At 37.6% G+C, this 21,973-nt stretch overlaps 2 protein-coding genes across 4 annotated transcripts in view; one reads left to right on the top strand and one right to left on the bottom strand.

The window, feature by feature from the left end:
• The window catches only part of tmem269 (transmembrane protein 269), a 16,183-nt gene extending 1,777 nt beyond the window's left edge, over window positions 1-14,406 (top strand). Inside the window, exons 2-7 of one of the 3 annotated variants that reach the window (XM_036592316.1) lie at window positions 507-566; window positions 6,927-7,074; window positions 7,779-7,876; window positions 8,935-9,078; window positions 10,835-11,035; window positions 12,016-14,406. In XM_036592316.1, the coding sequence (XP_036448209.1) occupies window positions 542-566; window positions 6,927-7,074; window positions 7,779-7,876; window positions 8,935-9,078; window positions 10,835-11,035; window positions 12,016-12,125 (726 nt within the window). In that variant the 5' untranslated portion in view covers window positions 507-541 and the 3' untranslated portion in view covers window positions 12,126-14,406. Of the gene's footprint in view, window positions 1-506; window positions 7,075-7,778; window positions 7,877-8,934; window positions 9,079-10,834; window positions 11,036-12,015 lie in introns of all 3 variants that reach the window. The other 2 variants (XM_036592318.1, XM_036592317.1) reach the window with 2 other exon arrangements.
• Window positions 13,111-21,973, bottom strand: si:ch73-206d17.1 (tyrosine-protein kinase STYK1). Its single transcript, XM_036592315.1, has 10 exons — window positions 21,826-21,973; window positions 20,179-20,250; window positions 18,318-18,467; window positions 16,637-16,823; window positions 15,370-15,552; window positions 15,194-15,277; window positions 14,649-14,866; window positions 14,140-14,180; window positions 13,840-13,936; window positions 13,111-13,586 (listed from the first exon to the last, which is right to left on the bottom strand). Exons 3-10 carry the CDS (start codon window positions 18,380-18,382, stop codon window positions 13,415-13,417), a joined length of 1,047 nt encoding a protein of 348 aa, XP_036448208.1. The 5' UTR covers window positions 18,383-18,467; window positions 20,179-20,250; window positions 21,826-21,973; the 3' UTR covers window positions 13,111-13,414.

Genomic DNA, 21,973 nt, shown 5'->3' with positions numbered 1-21,973 from the left:
CAAGGATAGTGGACAGTAGTGAACTGAAATGATTTACAAACTAGTATTCACAATTATCTGTATTTATCTGGGACGCCAAGTGAATAATGACAGATAATGATTCCTTAAAGCAGCCTGTTGTTCATGCACCATAAATTCCCACAACAGTGTCAATGTAAGGAAAACAGCTGCTGCAGATTCGGGAGTCATCTTTATACACTGAGGTTATCTGCCTTTACAGCATGTAAACAGCTAAAACGGGTACAGCTCAGTGAAAGTTATGATGGTTCTATCGAGGGTCCTGAATGCGATGCCTACTATGGTTCCTAATCGGTTTAAATGCTGCCCAAAGAGAGAGGTGCCTTTAAAGGCAGTGACTTGTTAGGCAGCTGCCTCCAGAGTGGAACGCACTGTCATCTTACAACACTAAACTATTTAGTTGCTTATGGATCTTTTAAAAAATGTGTAATCAAGGCAGTTATTAATGTTCTGACTGGTCACTCCATCCTCTTCTTGTTTGTTTCCAGCTGCTGTGCTGTGTGTAGAGACGCTAAGAGCCACCATGATCCTGCTAACTCCATCCTCCGGTACGGTTTACTTGCATTGCTCCATTCTCAGCATCTACACATTCACCCTCATTTTAAGTGACAGTGCCTCTGACCGTCGTGCTGTGGTTTTCAATGTTGGGTTACTGCTGGAGAGCATTCTGTCATATGTATTGTTTTCCCAATGTTGTCACTGACTAAGGATTGTGGCGATTAAGGAGTGACACAAACACGTGAAGCCCACTCGGACGTTAACGTGCCGAGGACAGCTCTGCCGTGGCCCCAAAGAGCCGTGCTTTAACAGTGTGATAATTAAATTTCATGACTGATTCAGATTCTGATTTCTTCACAGCCAGTTCATTTTTTTTGGCTGATTTTTATTCGCCTTTTTAACCCAGAGCTTACACTGGCTTACCTGGCTCACATTATCAAGCATCTTAAATTTGCGACACAGGTCAGCCAAAATAAAAATAATAACTATATAAATTGACTGATTGCATGTTTGGAGTGTTTTTTCTGATTCTCTTGGCTAAATCTGATGGTGCATCCCTAAAGTCCACCCCCAAACACTATATCAGTAATAGCTAAAGAGGATCACATTCTATAATTAGTTTTCATTAATCTAGCTCTTGGTCAGTAGCCGTTACCAGGTAACGCCTGAGTTCAGTTACAGAACTTGAGCACCCATGCCTGGCACTGATTAGCCAGCATTCCAGAAATTCAGCATTTAATTCAGTGAACCTGAGCCTGTGCCTTCTATCTGTGCTGAACAGGGTCTCCGGAATTTAGCCGGACTTTAGTAACATATATGTGGGATTTTTTGTATGGAGTTGATGTGTAATTCCTGATGTTCTGTCCATGTTTATGCCCTGTCTGCTTTATTTGTGCTGAAAATGCTGCTTTGGATGTGAATCATGAAACAGCTACAAATGGTTGTTTTTGAAGCCCCAATTCAGAACAACAGGACGCTTCATCTACAAGAGGACTGCACTTAGTAGACCTTAGGAATACACTTCAGCATGCTTAGAACGTTTAACATGCTCTCTATAAGTAAACCTTACACAGTCAGAGCTGTGGAATGGCAGCAGTGTTGTTTCAGGTCTGTCCCTGATCTCTCAAAAAAGTCATGATACAACCTAAAGCAATACCACCATCAACTTTTGCCCTATGATCTTTTTTTAAATCAGTGATCTACTAAATATTTGCCTTTATACAGGCAACTTAAACAGGTTTCAGTCATTTGGCTGCATGTATCAGTGTTATTTTTTACAGTTTCCAAATTTATACTGAGTATAAACACTCTAGTGACTGCATGTGAAATTATATCACAGTTCACCTTGACTGTTTTAATTACTTATGTTCAGAATAATCAGCTGAATACACCAGCCAAATATTGCCACCATTATGGTCTAGACAGAGTTGTTTACCCATATGGAGCTGATTTTCAAGGCTGATTTTTATCCTATTTTTTAACCTAATTTTAGGCCACTAAGAATTACTTCAGTATTTACTAGGGCTGAACGATTTCCAGAAAATATCTTAACCAATTTTTTGAATACATAAACAATGACACCTGGCTAAATAATTTAAAATAAACTTGAATGATTTAATTGATTTTACTAGATTTTGTAAACTATGTATTTTGGAATTTTATGTTATTACCAGAACACATTTTCAGCAACTGGGGTTTTTCTTTTTACCTGTTAAGACAATGTTGTTGATAATATAGGCTATAATTGAAATCGCAGCTCTTGCAGTTTGAAAATTGCACTCCTTCAAATGGGATTTTGATAAAAAAGGGATTCATCTTTCAGCCCTAGTGTTCACCAGTCCCACTGACAAAATGTGAGTCTGGTTTGGTCTGATGATAGTAAAAGCAAATGAGCGTAATGTAGCTTTGTGGTGAATGATGTGCTGTTGGCTGTGTGCTTTATCTGATTGGTTGTTTTCTTTCAGATGAAGAGTCGCTTGCAATCTGCTGGCTTTGGAGTCACGTCAAGTTCAGGTTGCAAAGCGCAATAGTAGGAACCTTGCATTAAACTTTTTGATGTCTGTAATAGATGTTAGGCTTTTAAGAACAAGATTTTAGATGGTACTGTGCTTACTTTTGTGCTTAGCTTACTTTTTTTCTCTGTTCACACTTCATTCACCGTTTACTGAAAAGAATACCATACTGCATGTGTCCTTGCATGCCTCCAGCCCTCCACCTCCCCTCCACAAACACTTAATAGAATTTAGGGTACTGATTGCTGATAGGAAATGATGGTGTGTCTGTTTTACTATTCACTGTTTTGAGTTGAAGGAAAATGGCAAATCTGCTGTGCTTATGGATTCTGGAATGTTGTGAAAATACTCAATGAAGTCGACTGCATTTGAGGTTTTATGATAAACTGTGACAAGATGACTGCAGTCTTTTTTTTGTGCTGTATTTTGTCACTGCTTATTTACTGTCAAATGAATAACACTGTGTGTGTTCTTGTAGCAAAAATATCATCCAGCCAAAGGAGAAAACTTGATTCACATTTTATACCCACTCATTTGCTGCGGGACAAAGAACTCTTTGTATATCTTCATTAAAAATCTTTGCAGCATTTCAGTGGCACAACAGCCTTCATCAAAGTCAGAGAACAGCATTAGGATGCCAAGAAGAGCCCTGTTGGGTTTTCACTTTTTTCCCAAGCCCCAACTTTTTACAATTAAGATCCACACCAGTTCCTACTATTTGTGTAAGTAATTGAACCTTAAAATCCATAGTGATAGGTTAACTGTAGTACTATGGGTCAATGACAAATAAGGGATTTCAGTACGATAATAGATATGTATTTTTAAACAGGACAATGAATTTTATCACCTAGAAAATGTCAAGTGGTGCTACCACTCTGTTTTTAAACATAGATTTTAAATTATTAAAGACTCCTGAAAACATATCTAAAATATTTTTTGTCCTACATCCATGTAAACCTTTGTCTTTGAGCTATGAAAGTTATAAACTATTGAACAAAACACATATTTTAAAAAATAAATAAAAGTTTTCAATGTTGTCTGGGCTCACACCACCTGGTTTGGTTTACTGAACTAACCTAACCAGGACTGAAAAATGACAAATTTTTCTGTATTTGTTAAAGGGCTACTAACCTTGGTATTGCACCATGAAGGTCACTTAGGGTCTTCTTTATAATGCAGTACACTGCCAGTTTGTTAAAAAAATTGTCTAAGACTTTGTTGTTGGTTGCGCCTTACATGACATTTGAGGAAATCAATATTTATGGACAAAAGTTTTTCACCCCTTAAATGGTGAGGGCCCACCGGCACGCCCAAAGTTTTGTAACACACTTTTAACCCGAGATTGGCTCAGCCAATTTGCACTCAAGTCCCTGTAGTTACTGAATAAAAAGCCTCAGTATGTATAAAGCCTGGGATTCTAAGGGGTTAAAGTTTTCCTTCTTGGCAAAATTTTAGGAGTTTAAAGGTTACAAACATAAAATCATGCCAAACTATTTTATTTTGAATTTTATACAACATCACTCTTTTTAATTTATTATTTATTTAATTTAGTTTATTTAATCTGCATGTATGGTTGCACCACCTGACATTTTTAGACTTTGTGAGAAATAGGTTTTATTTTTGACACACAGAAAATGTATTCACATAAAGTAGGTATTGCAGAATGATATGTATTATTAAATTATTTATAGGAAAATAATAGATTTGGGCACAAAAAATGCATATCATTGACCCATATACTGTGAATGAGTAGGAATGCACCATATTTGTTTGTTTCTGCTGATAATGATGCTTATTAATTTAAGCAATAAAAACATTAAATCTGACGCATCAAACATTTCAGGCTGCAGGGCTATGAAAATAATGAAAATTGCCCATTGATTACGTCTGGTCTGTTTCAAAACAGGAGCTAATACATAATGCATAATACTTAAGGCATGCTTAAGGCTAGTTAATGCACCTGCACTGCATTTATAAAAGTCACATCCTAATAACCAGAGGTAAGTGGATTTTAAGCAATTACCTGCTAATATCATTACAGTACCAATATTATTGTGCATCTCTATGAGGCAGTAAATAAAACTATGTAAGTATAACTGATTTTTTGTTGTTTTTGTTTTTTACTTGCCACAAATAAACAACCATTTGAAATAGGTACCCACATCCCAACATAAATTTCACATACTTTTAAATAGAACAGTAAATGGCTTGTTTTGTTCCATTTTATATTATATTTTATATTTTAACAGAAGATTGTTTAAAACAGAGGCTGCATATATATATGCGTATACATATACATATATGCCGCATAATTGAGGTGTTTGGGATGTGTTTTGGGATTGTTTGTTTTGGGATTTTTTCATGTGTACCTTTTCAGTGTCTTAAATTTGTTAGATTAGACATGTGATGACTGTTGCTGGGGTTATAATATCTGAAATATAGGCGAGGCATAAAGCTTTTGATTTTGATCTGCATTTTGTTGAATGAACATTTAAAATCGTTTGAAATTTTGTTCACATAACCTTCTATGCAGGAGGCAGTCAGAACATCTCTGTGGCTGAGTATGAGTGCTGTTTTTAACTAACCTGATTACAATATTTCAATAACTAATGCAGTTAGATACTTTGACCATTTCAGTGCAAGTACAGTTGTGAATAAAGATAGTTTTCCAGATACAGCTGAAACCTAGTCTTGAACGAAATAAAGTTATATGCAAAAGTTTGGCTGCCCCGGTCACATTACATGTTAGTTTTCTGGATGAATATAAGATAACACATCCTCTGCAGACGTGCTTTTGCAGATTTTAATGCATAATGATTGTTTATGTGCTGAATTTAACATGTTGAGGGAAAGAAAACTTAAAAGTTGACCTGTGAAAAAGTTTATGTTTTCCATTTTATGTTTTTTTCAATACTGCAAATAAATGGAAATTGTGCACTAAAATGAGCAGAAAAATGACATATTTACGTTTGTCCCCTGTAGAGAATGTGTTAACTTATTTTCACTTAGAAAATCAAAGAAACGTAATTTGACTGGGGTTGTTCAAACTATTGCATATGACTACATCCATATTTTGGTTCTTGTAGTCTGAGACTAGGCTTAGCTGTGTGGTAAACTGACATTCAATATCTAATGTATGAAAAGACCTTGGTATTTTAAGGTTGTAACTGACAAAACTGAATTACTAATGTTGGAAGACTAAAACAAGTAACTATTATTTGAACTCTTAGATACCATAATTATAGATTTCAAACATGAGGAATCAAAAACCTCATGGACATGTGGAACATGAGACCTTAAATTAGACCTACAGTTTTGTCAGACTGAACCATATGATTCTAAGGTCTTGTTATAAATATGCCTGATCATGCTTAAGGATTCTTGAAAGGCATCATGCTTGCATTGTTTTTTTTTCTTCTAGTGACTTAATACAGTACGAGCATTCCTATCTTTGCACACAGCACTTGATTGCCATTCTCTGTGATTGTTGCAAGCTTTTTGTTTCTCATACTTTGCTCTTCAAACAGCTTTTTTCCCTTAACAACTGTATGATTTGTTCATGAAACAAGCTTTTCAATAACTTAATTGTTATTTTATTATAAGCATGGTTGCAAGATAAGTTAAAGGGTCTGTTTATTATAAAATTATGCTGTAAGTTCTGCCATAAGTGGTATACTGTTTTTCCTGTTGGCTGTAAATGGCATGTTTTTGTTCTTATCACTTTCTGATTGTTGTATATATGATAATAATGTACTAGCCTTTGTTTAACATGAAAAAACAAGCAGATTTGGCAAAATTTTGTTTTTGTTATAACAAGGATATTTATTTTTGCTGTAAAGTGGACTCAGAAAATCCTTTTTTTCCAGAATTGTCTGGTGAATGTCCAAATGTAGCTGCCTTAGATTTAAATAAAAATAACTTCATCAAATACATGTATGCACACACACACACACACACACACACACACACACGTATTATCTAAACCCTTTATCCTCTTGGGTTGTGGTGCTGGAGTCTATCCCAGCGCTCATTGGGCGGAAAGCAGGAAACACCCAGGACAGGCCGCCAGTCCATCACAGGGCAGACACACAGATATATACACTCACACACGCATTCACACCAATTTAGCATCTTCAGTTCGTTTGACTTCATGTTTTTGGACTGTGGAAGGAAACCGAAGCACCCAGAGGAAACCCATGCAGATTTATGTGTATATTGTTCATAAAATATATTTAGATTTAAAAATGATCTGTGAAGTGATGATCTGGGATCAGCTTATCACCTGAATCTGCAGAATTCATTTGTGTAGTAAGCTCATCTCATACCAGGCTTTCTACTGGTAAACACAGTCAAAATAACAGCCACTGTATAATCATTACCTTTTCTGCTTGGTCTCAGGCTTTTTCCAGCGCACCAACAAACTGTTCCTGAGAGAACGGGCCAATTGGGTCCAGCTCAAGGAGTTTGCCCGTAAAAATGCTGCCAATGCTCTGTCTGTTGCCAACATGGTCATGGGGATGGCTTCCATTCTCAGCAGTCTAAACGGGTGAGGCCACTGGTGTTTGTACACTAATGATAAAAGTTACTTCAAGCTGTGGCAAGTGATATCAGTTGCTTTTCTTATGTCCTTACTTCAACTTAGCATACAACTTCAGCTTCTTTTTACAACTTTCTATATCTGTCACAGCCACTATTCACTCTGGTTCTCACTGTGTTTTCACTTTTAAATTTTATTTACAACAATAACTAATGCAATGTGGATTTGAAATTTAATTTCTAAACAAATCTAGACACCCAAAGGGGTTTTAGAAACAAAGAGAAAGTGATAAATTATATACTGTAATTATATATTTACAGTCATTTTGTTATTTGCGTCAAGGCTTAACAACCTCTTTTGAAATAGGAAGCATTCTGGATATCAGTTTTATTACTATTTCATTCTCAATGTTATACAGCTTTCTCAGTTCTTATGGAAGTGCCTACAGCTCTCCATCATTTTGGACACATTACTTTTTTGTAATTTTTTACAGCTTTCTACAAATTTGAAACCTCTGAAACTGTAAAGTAGTAGTGGCATGTCAGAATCATTTTCTACATTTATTTAAAACATAATTGGTTTTATATCATTGAAAACAGTGATTCCTAACTTTTGAACGTTACTGAGTCACAGAGAAACTGAAGTGAAGATGATTTTGAAACACTGTAGCACTTAATGCTGTGTTGTCGTCTATAACCTCTTGTCTTCCACAGCCACCATTATGCTGCATGCTGGCTAGTGCTGATTGGTTACCTGCTGGATTTGGCAGATGGAGCAGTTGCTAGGCGACTGAACGCCTGTTCTGCGTTGGGTGAGTGCGTTGGAAAGTGAACTGTGCCCTTAATTTCTGTTAGGAAGTTGTAAGAATGTCAGCCTAAAGCAGTGACAATTTCCACTCCCTCCTTTTCTCCTCTGATTCCTGACGACTTTCTCTGACTTTTGATGCACGCCACAATTTAATCTTCATGTTGCATGTGATTGTTTACTCTTGGATTTTGTCCAGCAACCCAGCTTCACATCTGATAAACAACTTCCCATGTAGAGGGAAGTCATCGTCGGAAAAACATCCTTTTACATGGTTTGAGGTTTTGTTGGAGTTGTGCTTTATTGTTAGTGTTTTTTATTGTCTTGCTTTGTCACCCTAAACAACTGAAGCAAATCCCCCCCCCCCAAAACTCTTGAGTGGGAAACTATGCAATTGTGTGTGGACGGTCACGTCCGCCCAGCTGCTTGAAATAGCTCGGCAGTGCTCCCACAATGCCCCGTGCCTTGTCCTCTTCAGTTGCTTTGTGCTCTATGCTCGTTTTTTCTGTGTGACCTTATTGCCAGGTGTTGTTTTGCCCTCTTTGCCCCTCCCCTTTCTGTCAATCGAACAATCACTTTCTGATTAGTCCGTCTAATTCGGGGGGATCAGGCTCTAATTGTCTGCTTTATCCTGACGCTTTGGAATCCCTGCATATCTGACATTGCTCAAATGGTTGACGTTGGGATTGGAATTCCAGCGTGCTTGCATGAGCCTCAGCCAAAATCACCCCATGTACATAGGCCAACGAAAACATGCCCCCCAAACTACAGGGATAAAGAGACCCCAGTGGATTGTTTACAGAGGATGATAGTGGTGAGCTATTTTGGGGCTGACACGGAAATTTACCCCTAAGCCCACAGTGGAAAGGTGACCTTAGGCTGATAAAATTCCCATAGAGAGGATTAACACTGGCAGCTGTCATAAGCTCTTGCTGAAGCACCTGTTTTTACTACTTGACATAGGAATGAAAATATTCATCTTACCTCAGGCATGATGAATTTGTGAGTAAAGGGAATTGCAGTGCAGTTAAGCTATGGCTTTGGTTTTCTCATCTTGTTTTTTAGGTGCCAAACTGGACGATTTTGCTGATTTCACAACTTTTGGAATTGCAACCTCTCTGCTACTAAGGACTCCTAGTCTCCTGGATAACCTCCTCTGCACGTGCTATGTGCTTTCTGTGTTAGTCCGCCTCGTCTTCTTCTCTAGCGGTGAGGAACCTGCCGTCTCTTGCCATTACTTAACAGAGAAACATGCTCCTCCATCTGATTGACACACAACATATTACTCATACCAGTGTTTGCAGAGTTGAAGCACAATCTTTACAAATAATGCATTAATAAAAAAAGGTAATAGACATGACACTAGTCGAATACTGTGTATCAGCAAAATGCTGACTCGGAATTTAAAGGAATAAATGTTTAAAAAAAAAGTATTGGACCGATACAAAGAACATGTGGTATTGTGCCATCTAAATAACAATTGTAGTAGTAGTTGTAATAATAACAATAATAATATGGAAAATGGCAGTTTAAAACAGATTACATCAGAAAAACAAGAACAGAAAGAGAACAATATTTCTGGAACAGTAAAGAAGAAGAACATAAATTTTAACAAAACCAAAAAAGTTAAAAGCAATATTGAACAAATACTTTTGTAAATTCCTTAAGGGGCTGCATGGAATACTGACGAGCCCTAATATCAGAACCACCTCCTTGTTTTTATACTCATTGTCCATTTTATTAGCTCTTCTTATCATTTAGGTGCACTTTGTAGTTCTACAATTACTTTCTCTGCATACTTTGTTAGCCCCCTTTTACCATGTTCTTCAGTGGTCAGGACACCCACAGGACCCCCACAGAGCAGGTATTATTGGGTGGTGGATCATTCTCAGCACTACAGTGACACTGACGTGGTGGCGGTATGTTAGTGTGTGTTGTGCTGGTATGAATGGATCAGATACAGCAGTGCTCCTGCAGTTTTTAAACACCTTAGTGTCACTGCTGGACTGAGAATAGTCCACCAACCAAAAATATCCAGCAAACAGCTAAAAAGATATGATAATGATAATGAAAGATAATAAAGACGCTTTTAAATGAAAAGGATGCCGATAGCTAGTGATGGGATTTGAAAGCTGGCGTAATTCCTCATGCTGGTGCATATCAGGAATCTGCCAGCATTCTGAACATGGATAATTGTAATATTGTTAAGTACGCAAAGTAAGATTACATGGTTCGTGTAAGTTTCTCACTGTCAGCATGGGGGGAGAATATCAAGAACCTTGTAATTATTATGTGGGTAATAGCATTGTTGATAGTATTTCTTGTAAAACAAAAAAAACTGTGATACATCAACTGCATTAAACATGAAACTGATATAAACCTGTCAATCAACCATAAGTTAATAAGAACAGATATGGTTGTGACACTTCGGTAAACTGATGAAAAGCGAATGTTCTATTTATTAATTGTACTGGCTAACAGAAGTATATACAGATTAAATAAAAAAGGCCTAGTATGATACAAGATGTTTCATGGCACTTGGAAAGCTAAGTAATCAGTGCATCATAGTATTCATGATTTCTTAAAGCAGGATTTGAACAATTCTGAAACTGAGCCAAAGAGGCTAACTCAGTTCTTCAGTCAGTCAGTAGAATATCCTGGTTAACTGCATCAGAGCCAAGATAGACAGGTTACCCAAATCTCTGTTACAGTGCCATAGTACTACATGTTTCATTAAGGTTGTATTGAGATCATCGTCTGTGTGTATGTTTAGGAAAGTGATCAGAGCAACTGTATTTGGGTAAAGAATATTGTAATGATCTGGATCCATTTTCCACTTAGATGTCCTCCACTTACCCACCTAGGTAGTAAAGTGGTATCATAAAAAGATTAAAAAATGTAAATTCAATTATTTTTTGTATTGGTATTTTTTAAATTAACATGATCCTTGTTCTGTCCTGCTCAGGTATTCCTTTCATGTACCGTGGCTTGCCATGCATCTATTCTTCTGCCATTCTCTCCTGCACATCTCTCCTTACTGGGGGGAATATGGCTGTGCTTCGAGTCACTGCTGTGGCCATGATCCTCTTTATGGTGAGCCAGGGCTTCTATCCTCATGACAGGGTGCTGGAATCCCAGGCCTGGAAGAAAGTGGTTTATGTTGGAGGTACAGAAACTTAAATTCGTTTGTTTTTTTTTGCTAGTAGTAATGAAAACATCCATTATTTTTTGTAAATATTCGCTCATTGTGAAATGGATGTCTGCAGCAGGTTCCACAAAAGTTGAGGCAGAGGTCCTTTAAGACGAGGGACATTGTGAAATGTTCAGAAACTTAAACAGATTATGCAGTCATGCTCGGGTATAAAAGGAGTATTCATGGAAGGCGTAGTCCTTTATGAGAAAGGATAGGTTGAGGCTCGGCATTTTACCTAAGTGAAAAGTCCAACAGTCAAAGAACAACATTGCTCAACATGTAATTGCAAAAAATTTAGGGACTTCACACTTTACGGTGCACAATACCATCAGAAGATTCAGGGAATCCGAATAAATCTCATGAATAAAGGGCAAGGCCTAAATCCTGAGTGCAGCTAACCTTTGATTCCTCAAATGTCACTGAATTAAAACTGAATTGCTTCTGTGATAGACATTACCACATGGGAACTAGAATCTTTTGACAAACCGTGATCAATAAACACCATTTGTCACTGCATAGACATATAAAAGTTAGGACTGCACTGTGGACAGCAGAAACCATATGCCAACAATGGCCTGGATGTTGTGTTCTGGCCAAAAAAACGAAAAGGAGCATCCAGACTGTTACCAGTGCAAAGTCAAAAGCCAGGATATAAGTGTGTTAGTGTCCATGGTGTGGGTAACTTGCACATATGTGGAGGCAACATTAACTGTATAAAATATACAGTTCAGAGCAACATATGCTGCCTCAGATGACATCTTTTTCAGGGATGTGTTTTTATGCTGCTTTCAATTTAGTATAGGTCAAAGAGAATTTACTAGTCACTGCTTTTTGTTATTATTAGCATTTCACAAACTGTTTTATCTTTTTTGGAACTGGGTTTTGTTCATTGAATACTCTGTAAAAATGGTCAGTAATGCACTGATATGTTGCTTTTTCTTTTCTCCTTCCAGGTGTTGTAATGGTCTTCTGCTCCTCATTCCCACCTGCTTGTGTGTACTACTTGCTATGGTCAGTTTCGTACATTTTGTTCCCAACGGCCCTGTGGAGCTGCAAAGTGTAACAACATCCGTGATCTGGCCCAAACTCTGACACTCCAGGTTTGAAGAAGGCCTGTATGGCCCCATTGGAACCTTCTGCTGCTTGTTGCCATGGAGGATCAAACCATTGCTCAATCTAAGAAACTCTGGACATTGTATGCTGTTTGTTTTTTATTGTTTTAGTTTTGAGGTGATGAATTTCAAGGTCATGATGATGAAATCTGCCTGACCTAGAGAGCAAAATGGCCTTTTTGCAGGCTGCCTCAGAAGTGCTTTTGTATTTGAGTGATCCAAGGACCAGTGACTTTGAATGTTGTGTTCACAGAGGTTGACGCAGAAGTATTCTGTTGTCTCTGATGCGTGTGGCGATGGCACCGAATCACAGAAACGGATTCCGTCAAAACGTCAGACAATGTCAACTTTGCTGTGAATAATATTATTTTGGTGGATTTGTTTTTAGGAGTATATTTTTCTGGTTACTGTTGGAAAATAGATGAGAACTACTGATTAGAACAAGTATTTAATGTATATATTTACAGTAATTGGCACGTCTGTATTGGCAGAACAGATATTTGATTTAAAGGGAAATAACATACTCATCCATTGGCATTTAAAATATTATCAGTACATTAATGCAGTATTTTTAAGAGGTGACTGGCATTTGATTTAGCTTGTTTTACTGCCAGTGGTTGGTTTAGTGACACGTAGGCCACACTACATAGTAAAAGCCACTACAGTATCATGCAGATAAAGGCTTCAGGGAATTAGCTCACCTACTATCTGGATTAAGTGTGACTTTGGTAAATAATGTGCATCCTACAGTAGCCCCCTCCAAACTAATGGCAGAGGACCATTTTAGGCAGCAGTTGGTTTCATTTGGGAGATGATTTTAAGATCCTGCCAAAGTGTTTTGCTGGTCTAGCTGTGCACCTGTTTTAAGGGATTTTCCTCCATGCTCAGTTTACTGCATATGTCCAGGGAAATCATCTTCCATAAATAGCCTAAATGTACTGTTTACAGGTTTAATGGAAGATAACAAAACACTGTAACACAACAGGCATTATTTTGTGTGAAGTTGCACCACTTGTGTTGAACTTTTATTAAAAAAGGAGTGGTGTATAAGTCATCACATTTTTCACTTTTGATTTAGATGTGCTCAGTAGTCTGTTCCATCTTTAATAAACTGACAATTGTGAACACATTAAAAAATGCTGCTGTCATCAATGGAAAGACAGCTCCGGTGCAGTGTAATCTGCTGCACATGCAGACAGCTTCCTAAAAGTTTATTTTAGAAGGAAGCTGTGTTAAACACTCAAGGCGGCAGACCTGCCTTCTTCATGTATTCACAGATGTCTGTTGTTTGTGCTGCAGATAGGGGTTTCGTATCAGCCAGGTGGATGTACGACTCCAGCAGTTTGATGATAGCAGGGTACACTGGGCGGTCCTTAAAGTCCCACATGCAACAATATTTCATGAGGTCATACCTGCAAGAGAGGGCGCAAATAAACATGGTAAAGAGGATAACTGAATGCTAGCTAGTAGTCACCAGTTAGCATGATGTTATTTCCTTAATGCTAATTGATAGCTATTTGCTCTCATTGTCTTTCAGCAGTATTAGAGGTTGTGTTCTGTTGCTCTAATGCTGCCTTTGCATGACTTACAACATTGCATAAACAGATAATTTTAGTAACATTATGCTCAGTGGTAATATTTGAATTGATCTGTCTTTTGACATACAGGGCTCCTCCGCAGTTCTGTGGTCTTTTTATCTTGTAAGTGGCTAAAGTTTTGGGGCACACCTCTGATGGATCCAGTTCAGGGAAGGGAGGAGCACCTTATAAGAGAGATGGTAGATGATAGATGTGAGTATTTTGGTGTGAGTATTGTAAGTATTTCAGTAGACATTAAAACGTCCTCTTGATTAGAGTTCAAATGTCCAAATTTCCCATTGAAATTATTCCATGGTGCAAAGGCAGCAGATGTACAGTTTATCTTGAAAAAACAGTCAATAATGTCAGAGAAATGTTGATACCTTACCTAAAGTTATCAGCTCATAAAGGAGGATTCCAAAAGACCACCTGGAACATTTGATAAATATTATATATGTATTCTGTAAAGAGTCATCACTGCAGAGAGCTTACTGAAGATGTGAGAAGCAAGTAGTGGTCCAGAGTTAAAGGCACTCCAACAGCTAGTGTAAAATACTGTACAATTGTGTACCTTATACTATAAAAATGTGGAGGTATATAAATAAAAATGTTAAATTGATTTTGTGCAATAAAAAATAAAAATGTTTTAATGAAAGTTGTAATATTTTGATGTTTTCATCTTTTTTTTTTTTTACTATACGTAAAGCATAAGCCAATTAATTTAACCCCAAGTTATAAATTCTCTCATCTCCAAGGGTGTCTTCACAGTGCTGTAATATTCTTTATTTTATTCATATGTTCAAATATCAAATTCAGTTTTTCTTTTTCAATGTGCTCTTCACTGAGTAAAGTAACTGGGACGTTAAAGAGGGCTAAACATTGTGTTGGTAGACTCACACATCACTTCTGGATGTTATGGGGAGCCTCATCAGTCGCTCTGGTGCCTGCCACTTCAGAGGCACTTTGGCCTCCTCTTCCTTTTTTACCATTCCTGTCTGCCGTGTCTCAAAAGCCACAGCCAATCCAGACACCTTCACTGAGAACCCAGAACCAATCAGCATGCTTTGGGCTGCAACATAGCCGTGCACTAGCCTGTGCTCTGACAGCAAGTAATCCTGAGACAGTAAATAAAGCAAAAAGCCATGAGAGGCTGTGTGTTACTTTTAAGGGGGGCTGTTATAATAAACAGATCATCTTCCAAGCTATGTAGTTTGATAACGGTGGATCATGGTTACCAAGCAAAATAGTTTGCTGCATTAATAGGCGGTAAAATTTATGTCTGAATGTACAGATCATGTGATAAAAGCTTCATACTGATACATACTCATATCTTTTTGTGTTGTCACCTCCAAAATGTCCATTCATAAAACCATGTAGTGTAACTCTGTACTTAAGAGGGCTCAAAGTGCACATGCTGTATATTTGACAAGACAGGGACTCACCAAACCAGAGGCCACCTGTTTGGCCACTAGATACACAGACTTCTCTGAAAAACACTGCAGCTGATGACAGAGTCCGGACGCATCCTAAACAGTGCAGATCAAATTCATAAGTTTTTTTTCCACAATATGCATTCTGTAAATTATTTAAACACTTGATCACCAGCTGCAGTTCTCACCTCTCGAAGACTCCACAGGAAATGCAGTAGGTTTCCTGGAGCAACTGCTTCAAAAATCAGGTACATGGGAAAACGATTTGTCTGGCAGTACAACATTCGCACAACATTGTCATGCTTGCAGACCGTTGCGTGAAACAGGGCCAATTCCACAAACACCTTTGTCTCCTGACTATTTGAGTCGCCTGAAACAGATGCAACTTATGCAAGATTTCAGTTTTACAAACACGAGGCCTTCTAACAATTTTAAATCTCAACACACAGTAGGCTATGGTAATCGGCTATTGCATATAATAGGCTAATTCAAGTTTTATTGATGACATGTCAACCTATGTAGGGGGAAGTGCCCTCAGAACGCTGCCTATTTACTCTAAAGCTAAACCATATCTGTGCATGAGTTTAGTGTGTACAGGATAATGATGCATACAGTGATAAAGACAGACCCTACTTGAGGTAGAAAGCCCCCCTAGCAAATCTTGCAGTTTGTCAGTTACATTTTACAGACTGTATAATCTCTGTCTTGTAATTTATGTCCATAATTATGTCATTCCTAGTTTTTGCATTTTTCATGAACTGTTATTGATCAAAGTACACTAAAATATTAAGTAATGTAAAGGGGAGCTTTTGCCTAGTGTCTGGGGCGATGTCTTACCCCAAATGTCTAACTTTACACTGTCACTTCATGAGAAAAAACAAATGTATTCTCCTCAAGCCCCCTCCAATGGCTCCAATAATCACATATATTTTTAAAAAACAAAGAAATTGAACAACCACATATAAATGCATAGATCACGATTATCCAGTTAATAAATCAAATGAACTGAGCCCAAAAGGATTCTGGGGAGATAAATCCTAGGTATGCTGTCATCCAGACAAAATCAATAAAAAATAATTAGCTAATAGACACTCAGTAAGTGTGTTGAGATCATCTGATGAGAACAGGAAATAAATGGGGGAGGTGTTTTACCTTGAGGGCCGCCCCCCTGCCGGCCAAGTTACCCTACCATCTAAAAATTCATATGTAACATGCAAAGACGCCACAGATGAAAAATAACCCCCTTGTCACTAAACACACTTTTATTAAAGTATTTTCTTACATTCTGTGGCCATGAGGGGGCAGTAAACTCCTAAATTCAGCTAAGAGCTTGTTCTTCAAGCCACATTGGCTTTATAGACTGATCCATTCTTTTCGTCCATAACTGACCCTTAAATCCACAATATAGTGTCTTTTTTGGACAGAAGACTTGTACAATTCGATTATTCCATTTACCTTGAAAGTTTTAACCACCACAGCAGTGGCAGCCCCATCTAGTTTTAGCTGGCCTTTGCAGGTGGGTCCATAGCGTCCATTTTTGAGAAACTCCACCTCCTCTAGGATGTAGTGGGCAGGCATCTCCCATGAGCTCAGAGCATCACTTCGAGGTGCTGAACTGAGACAGTCTGCAGGGATGAAGGCCCTAAAACAGAGCGAGAGGGGGCAGCATTTCAGAATGTGCACTTAAAAGAAATAGTTTGGTGAAAAATAATTTTGCCCTTAACCTGAATGTAGTCGACCAGCTAAAACATGTTTGGTGTCTGAAGTTTGCTTCTTTAGTTTTGTAACAGAGCTACATGGCTAACGTAACTAATAAGTAATCAAAGCTTACGTTCACCAATTAGCATTGTGCAAACAATGGCTGGAATTGGAATTTCAATGCTTTAACCGATTGAATTACTTCTATATTATTGAGCATAATAAAATTATAAGCCATTCAATACTGATGAACTAGTGAATTGTAGGACCTGCGAGCCAAGGGGAATGTCTGCTCCAAAATACAAGCGTTTGAAAAAGATATCACTTTGATATCAAAGTCAAGGTGTCACTATCGATATCAATAGGCAGTTTGAACGATGCAGCTGGCTGGTAGAAATTACACATGACTAAATTGGGGGAAAAAATCCTGAGAAGAACTATTCTCAAATAGGCTTATAGGCTGTGTGTATGACTGTGTACAAGCTGGAATTGAAAATTAGGCAAAATTACATCACATAGTTTAAAACAGGGTTTCTCAACCCTGGGCCGAGGACCTCAAGCGGGCCGCGAAGCACCCCTTGGTACTTGGGACTCAATACTGAGATGGGCGTTGTCTGTAGTGGGCCTGTGATGGCACTTTGTCATAAAAATCAGTGAAAAAATAATTGACTTAACAATAAAAAGAAACATAAAATGTTTTCAAACAGTTAGCAACATTAATATAAGCCCTGCAATAACGGTGCACAAAGGCAGATACATCACATTTTTTTGCCTCTAGAAACACCTGACCATTTAGTTGTCCACTCACTCCAATATTTTGCTTATATTTCACGTTCACTGATACGCATCACATACAAGAGTAGGCCCCACATAACACTGTGTTGAACATTTCCCAAAAATTACATTTTTAAGCAAAAATGGTGAGTTTTGTTTACTTGTGGGCCTTCCTAGTGATAAACAAGTGGGCCTTGAGGTGGAAAAGGTTGAGAACCCCTGGCTTAAAACAGCAATGCCTTAAAGACTGGATTTAGTGCTTTTCCCATACCACTGAGTGCCAGAAACTGTGATGATTAGGCATGCACATTGCACAGTTGCTATTTGGTGGAGTATTAACCTCCATGACTTGTTAGCTACATTAGCCTTGTAGCTTCATTGCAGAATTAAAGCAGCTCAGACACCAAACATCTGATCTGCTACATTTCAGATAGATTTGAGCTATATATAAGACAATGCCCAGCAAAAAAAAATCAGTGTTGAAATGCATGTGCATTTATCTGAAAGACAATATCCTGCAAGTGGCCTTCATATGAGACTTTAATCATTGATGCGTGTGGTAAGAGGCTAAGAATGCAGGCACATGAAGATGAATGTTTAAGCTATGACCTCACCAGTAGCCACACACAGATCAAGCAGCAGTTAAAGGAATAATCAGTCATACCGTTTCTGTGCTGTAGGGAAACCAAGATCCTCTGAACTGATGGTTTCTTTGTCAAGAAGCTCCATATTATCAGGGAGACGATGGTCAGCGTGCTAAGAGCCAGGAGACTGGGAATGATGATGAGTGCTAAAGGACCTGAGCTTTCCTCATCTGTGTATTCACACACAGAACAGAGAAGTGCACTGTTACCATAAATCATAGTCCTGTGTAAGCAGCTATTAAAGGATTACTCAGAATTCAGCCACATCCGTACTGTAAAGTATGTTTGATTATCATAGACAACGATGTTGATGAGTTTCCCTGTAACAGAAAGGCTGTTAACTCGAAACACACTTATAACAGAAGCCACTAATAGAACTTATAATAAGCCAGTTGCCAGAGAGATCAGGTTGAAAAAACACTGGAGTATTAATTTAACTTTGTTTTATTGGATAGTTGTTGGTATATAATGGTCAATGATAATGTCTCATTCCATCATCATGTTATTTGCAAATAACAGGGTAGCATAAGTGAGTAAAAATCATAATTATAAAAGGTGGTAAAAGTGCATTTGCCATTTACTGTCAGCATCATTACACTGTGGTATTTATAAAGCATACAGGTAGTTAATCACTCTAACTCTAACACTTTAATCATAATCATCAGGAATGCAACAATATGGGAATTCTGGGCTGATTCCAACATCTGATATTTTCCATGTGCATATCTGTGTATACAGTTTTTAAACAGTAGAAACCTGGACTAAATCCACCTGCATTAGCATTACAGAGAAATGTATCATTTACTTGTAGAAGTGTGATTTAAAGGGGAATTCCACAACATTTTTCAAAATGTCTGCATAATTCAGTTGCTGAGATGCTTCAGAGTGGTTTGATATGAAATGCTTCATTGTAGAGAAACTTAAGAGCTCAGAATTCTTTTCACTTGTGGTGATACTAAATTGATTTCAAATTACATGTGCGTTTTTAAATGTAATCTCGACGATGGTAAACCTGAAAAATTTTCTTTGGGGACTATTTTACCTCACAACATCCAGCATGTAACTCACTGCTATGGATGGATTGTTAAAAATAGGTTTTAAATCTAAACTTTAGATCAGAATTATTGTAAAACAATGTCTTGGGCACCAGGCGGCATATTCATAACCATTTCATGTACTAACTTTCTGTAAGGGGGCTTTTAGAGGTGGACTCCTCGTCCCTATTACCACCGCTGAGAACAATTCCGACTTGGCAAGTTTCTCAAGAACAGAACATTCCACACCAAACCACTGTGAATGACTTAATTATGCAGAAATTTAGATAAATCACGCTACAAAGCATGTTACACTGAAAACTAGTAATCTTAAAAGACATTCTCAACATGGAAAAGCAAATTTTCTAGCGCTTCTAGAGAAATGGGGCCCTAGTATGCTTGCTGACTACTGCTGGACCATCAGAAGACAATCCAGAAGCAAATCACCGCATAACTATTGTAGCTATTTATGTAACTTAATGTACGTTTTCTTGAATTTTTCAGTCTTATGTTACATAAAATGGTTGGTTGATAGAAAAAAAAAATCTAAAAACAGATTTGAATAATATTAGAATCACATTCTTTAGTTCATATGACAGAAAATCGTAACAATTATCTGGTATGATTCTGATATAATCATGTATTCCTAATAATCATGTGGGGATGTGGGGTGTAATAACTGACCTTGCTAATTCACACTGACATTTTAAATTGTTGGTGCTGTTATCATTAACTGTACTAACAGCAATTTTACAATGAAAGCTAGTAAACTTAAAATCATTGATCTCTCATCATTTGCTTGCTCGTATTATAGTCACCCTGTCAGAAAGAAGAGTCTCAGTCTTACCACATTTGAGGCTAGAGATGTTGCAAGCCACGTGCACGTCCATGGGAGGTGTACTTCAAGCATCTCTCATGACTGTCATGACAAAAGACAGGAGCATGTCTTTAACACATTACAATACAGTATCAAAAATCTAAAAATTAACATAACTAAATTTATAATTGTATGGATGATACGACTCCTCTGACAGTCTCTAATTTGCCACCTTTCATGAAAACCATGAAACAGGAAAGCACTGAAATAATAACTTTATGCTTAGAGTCAGATTTAGTGCAGATTCTGCAACATGCTGGTGTTGATCTTTCAGTTTTGGAGACTGAAATGGAGACTACTTAGGGTTTTATATGTTTATATGTTCAGGTAAAAATAAATAAGTAAAAGCATAAATAACAAAATAACTGTGATTAGCAGAGTGGCAGCATCTCTTAGTACAGAGGTTCTCAACCTTTTCCACCTCAAGTCCCATCTGTTTACCACTAGAAAGCATGAAGGCCCACAAGAAACAAAACTCATTATTTTTGGTTTTGAAATTTCATTTTTGGGAAATTGGACAACTTTGGAAAATATTGGAGTGGACAACAGAAAGGTCAGGTGTTTCTAGAGGCAAAGGCCAAAAAAATGGACAAAGCTGCTTTTGTGCACTGTTATTATGGGTTATTATGTATTAATGTTGTAAACTGTCTGAAAACATTTTATATTTCTTTTTTATTGATAAATCAATGATCACTGATTTTTATGACAAAGTGTCATCACAGGCCCACTATGGACCACTTGGCCCTCCTCAGTATAGGTCCAAGGACCACCAAGGGGTGCTTTGCGGCCCACAAAAAATTCTGCAATTAGTCAACTATTCGACTAGTCTGGAGAAATGCATAAAATGTTGAAAGTCTGTACAAATAATGGTTCCCAGCATAAATATTTGCTATTAGTCCTTCTGAAAAGACTGTTTATGTGGTTTATACACTGATCGGTTATTAAAATGAATTGTAATTCTGAGATAAGACAATGAGTGGGCTTATTAGGAACACAAGTGGGCTTTTGTTCAAGGGGCCCAGTTCAGACTTTCCATCTTTTTTGTTCTTTTTCTTTTTGTTTTCTTAAACAAATCATATAAAACTGGACTATTTTAACAGTGAGATTAACACTTTATGTCAAGGTGTCCCACCATAAGCTGACAATTCCACATGAAAAATACATTTATTCAGATTTAAGTGGCCTTATTTGGAGCTAGTTCAGGAGAAAGGTGGCAGTTGCGGGGGCAGCAGTGGACTAAAGCAGACAATTAGAGGCATAAAGTTGAGAATTTAAGAACTTCTTTCAAATGATGAGCACATTTTCCATTAAACATATTAACAGCAGTTTTTCCACATGCCTTAACAAGGTGTATTCGAAATGCATTCTCAATGAATTCTGAACACATGACCTTTGAAAACATTCTGAATGCAGTACATTCAGTATTCAGCATTCATCTTTACTTTTTAAAGTACTTTGCCCAAATCTGTCTACATAACAGTACAGGTTAAGACACGGAATAATTGTTAATTATGAATACATAGAAGGCGCTGATCATGATAGGCTGTGGAATAGACAGTCACCTCTAAAAGCATACAATGTAAAATCAATACATGTACAGCACCACATCATTCCTACCTTGCTCATGGCACCGGCCTTGAGTGAAAAGTCAGTCATTTTCCCAACACTGCCCTTCATTTTCTTGAGTGCCAGACAAACAAGAGGCAAGTTTCAGGCTTCATCTCCAGCCCTGAATGCTGGCTTTGGTTTTGACATTGAGAGCAGT

The sequence above is a fragment of the Colossoma macropomum genome, unplaced genomic scaffold (assembly GCF_904425465.1).
Source record: "Colossoma macropomum unplaced genomic scaffold, Colossoma_macropomum, whole genome shotgun sequence".
Classification (NCBI taxonomy): domain Eukaryota; kingdom Metazoa; phylum Chordata; class Actinopteri; order Characiformes; family Serrasalmidae; genus Colossoma; species Colossoma macropomum.
Note: the sequence above shows the minus strand (reverse complement) of the source record. Positions and strands in the feature narration are given on the sequence as shown.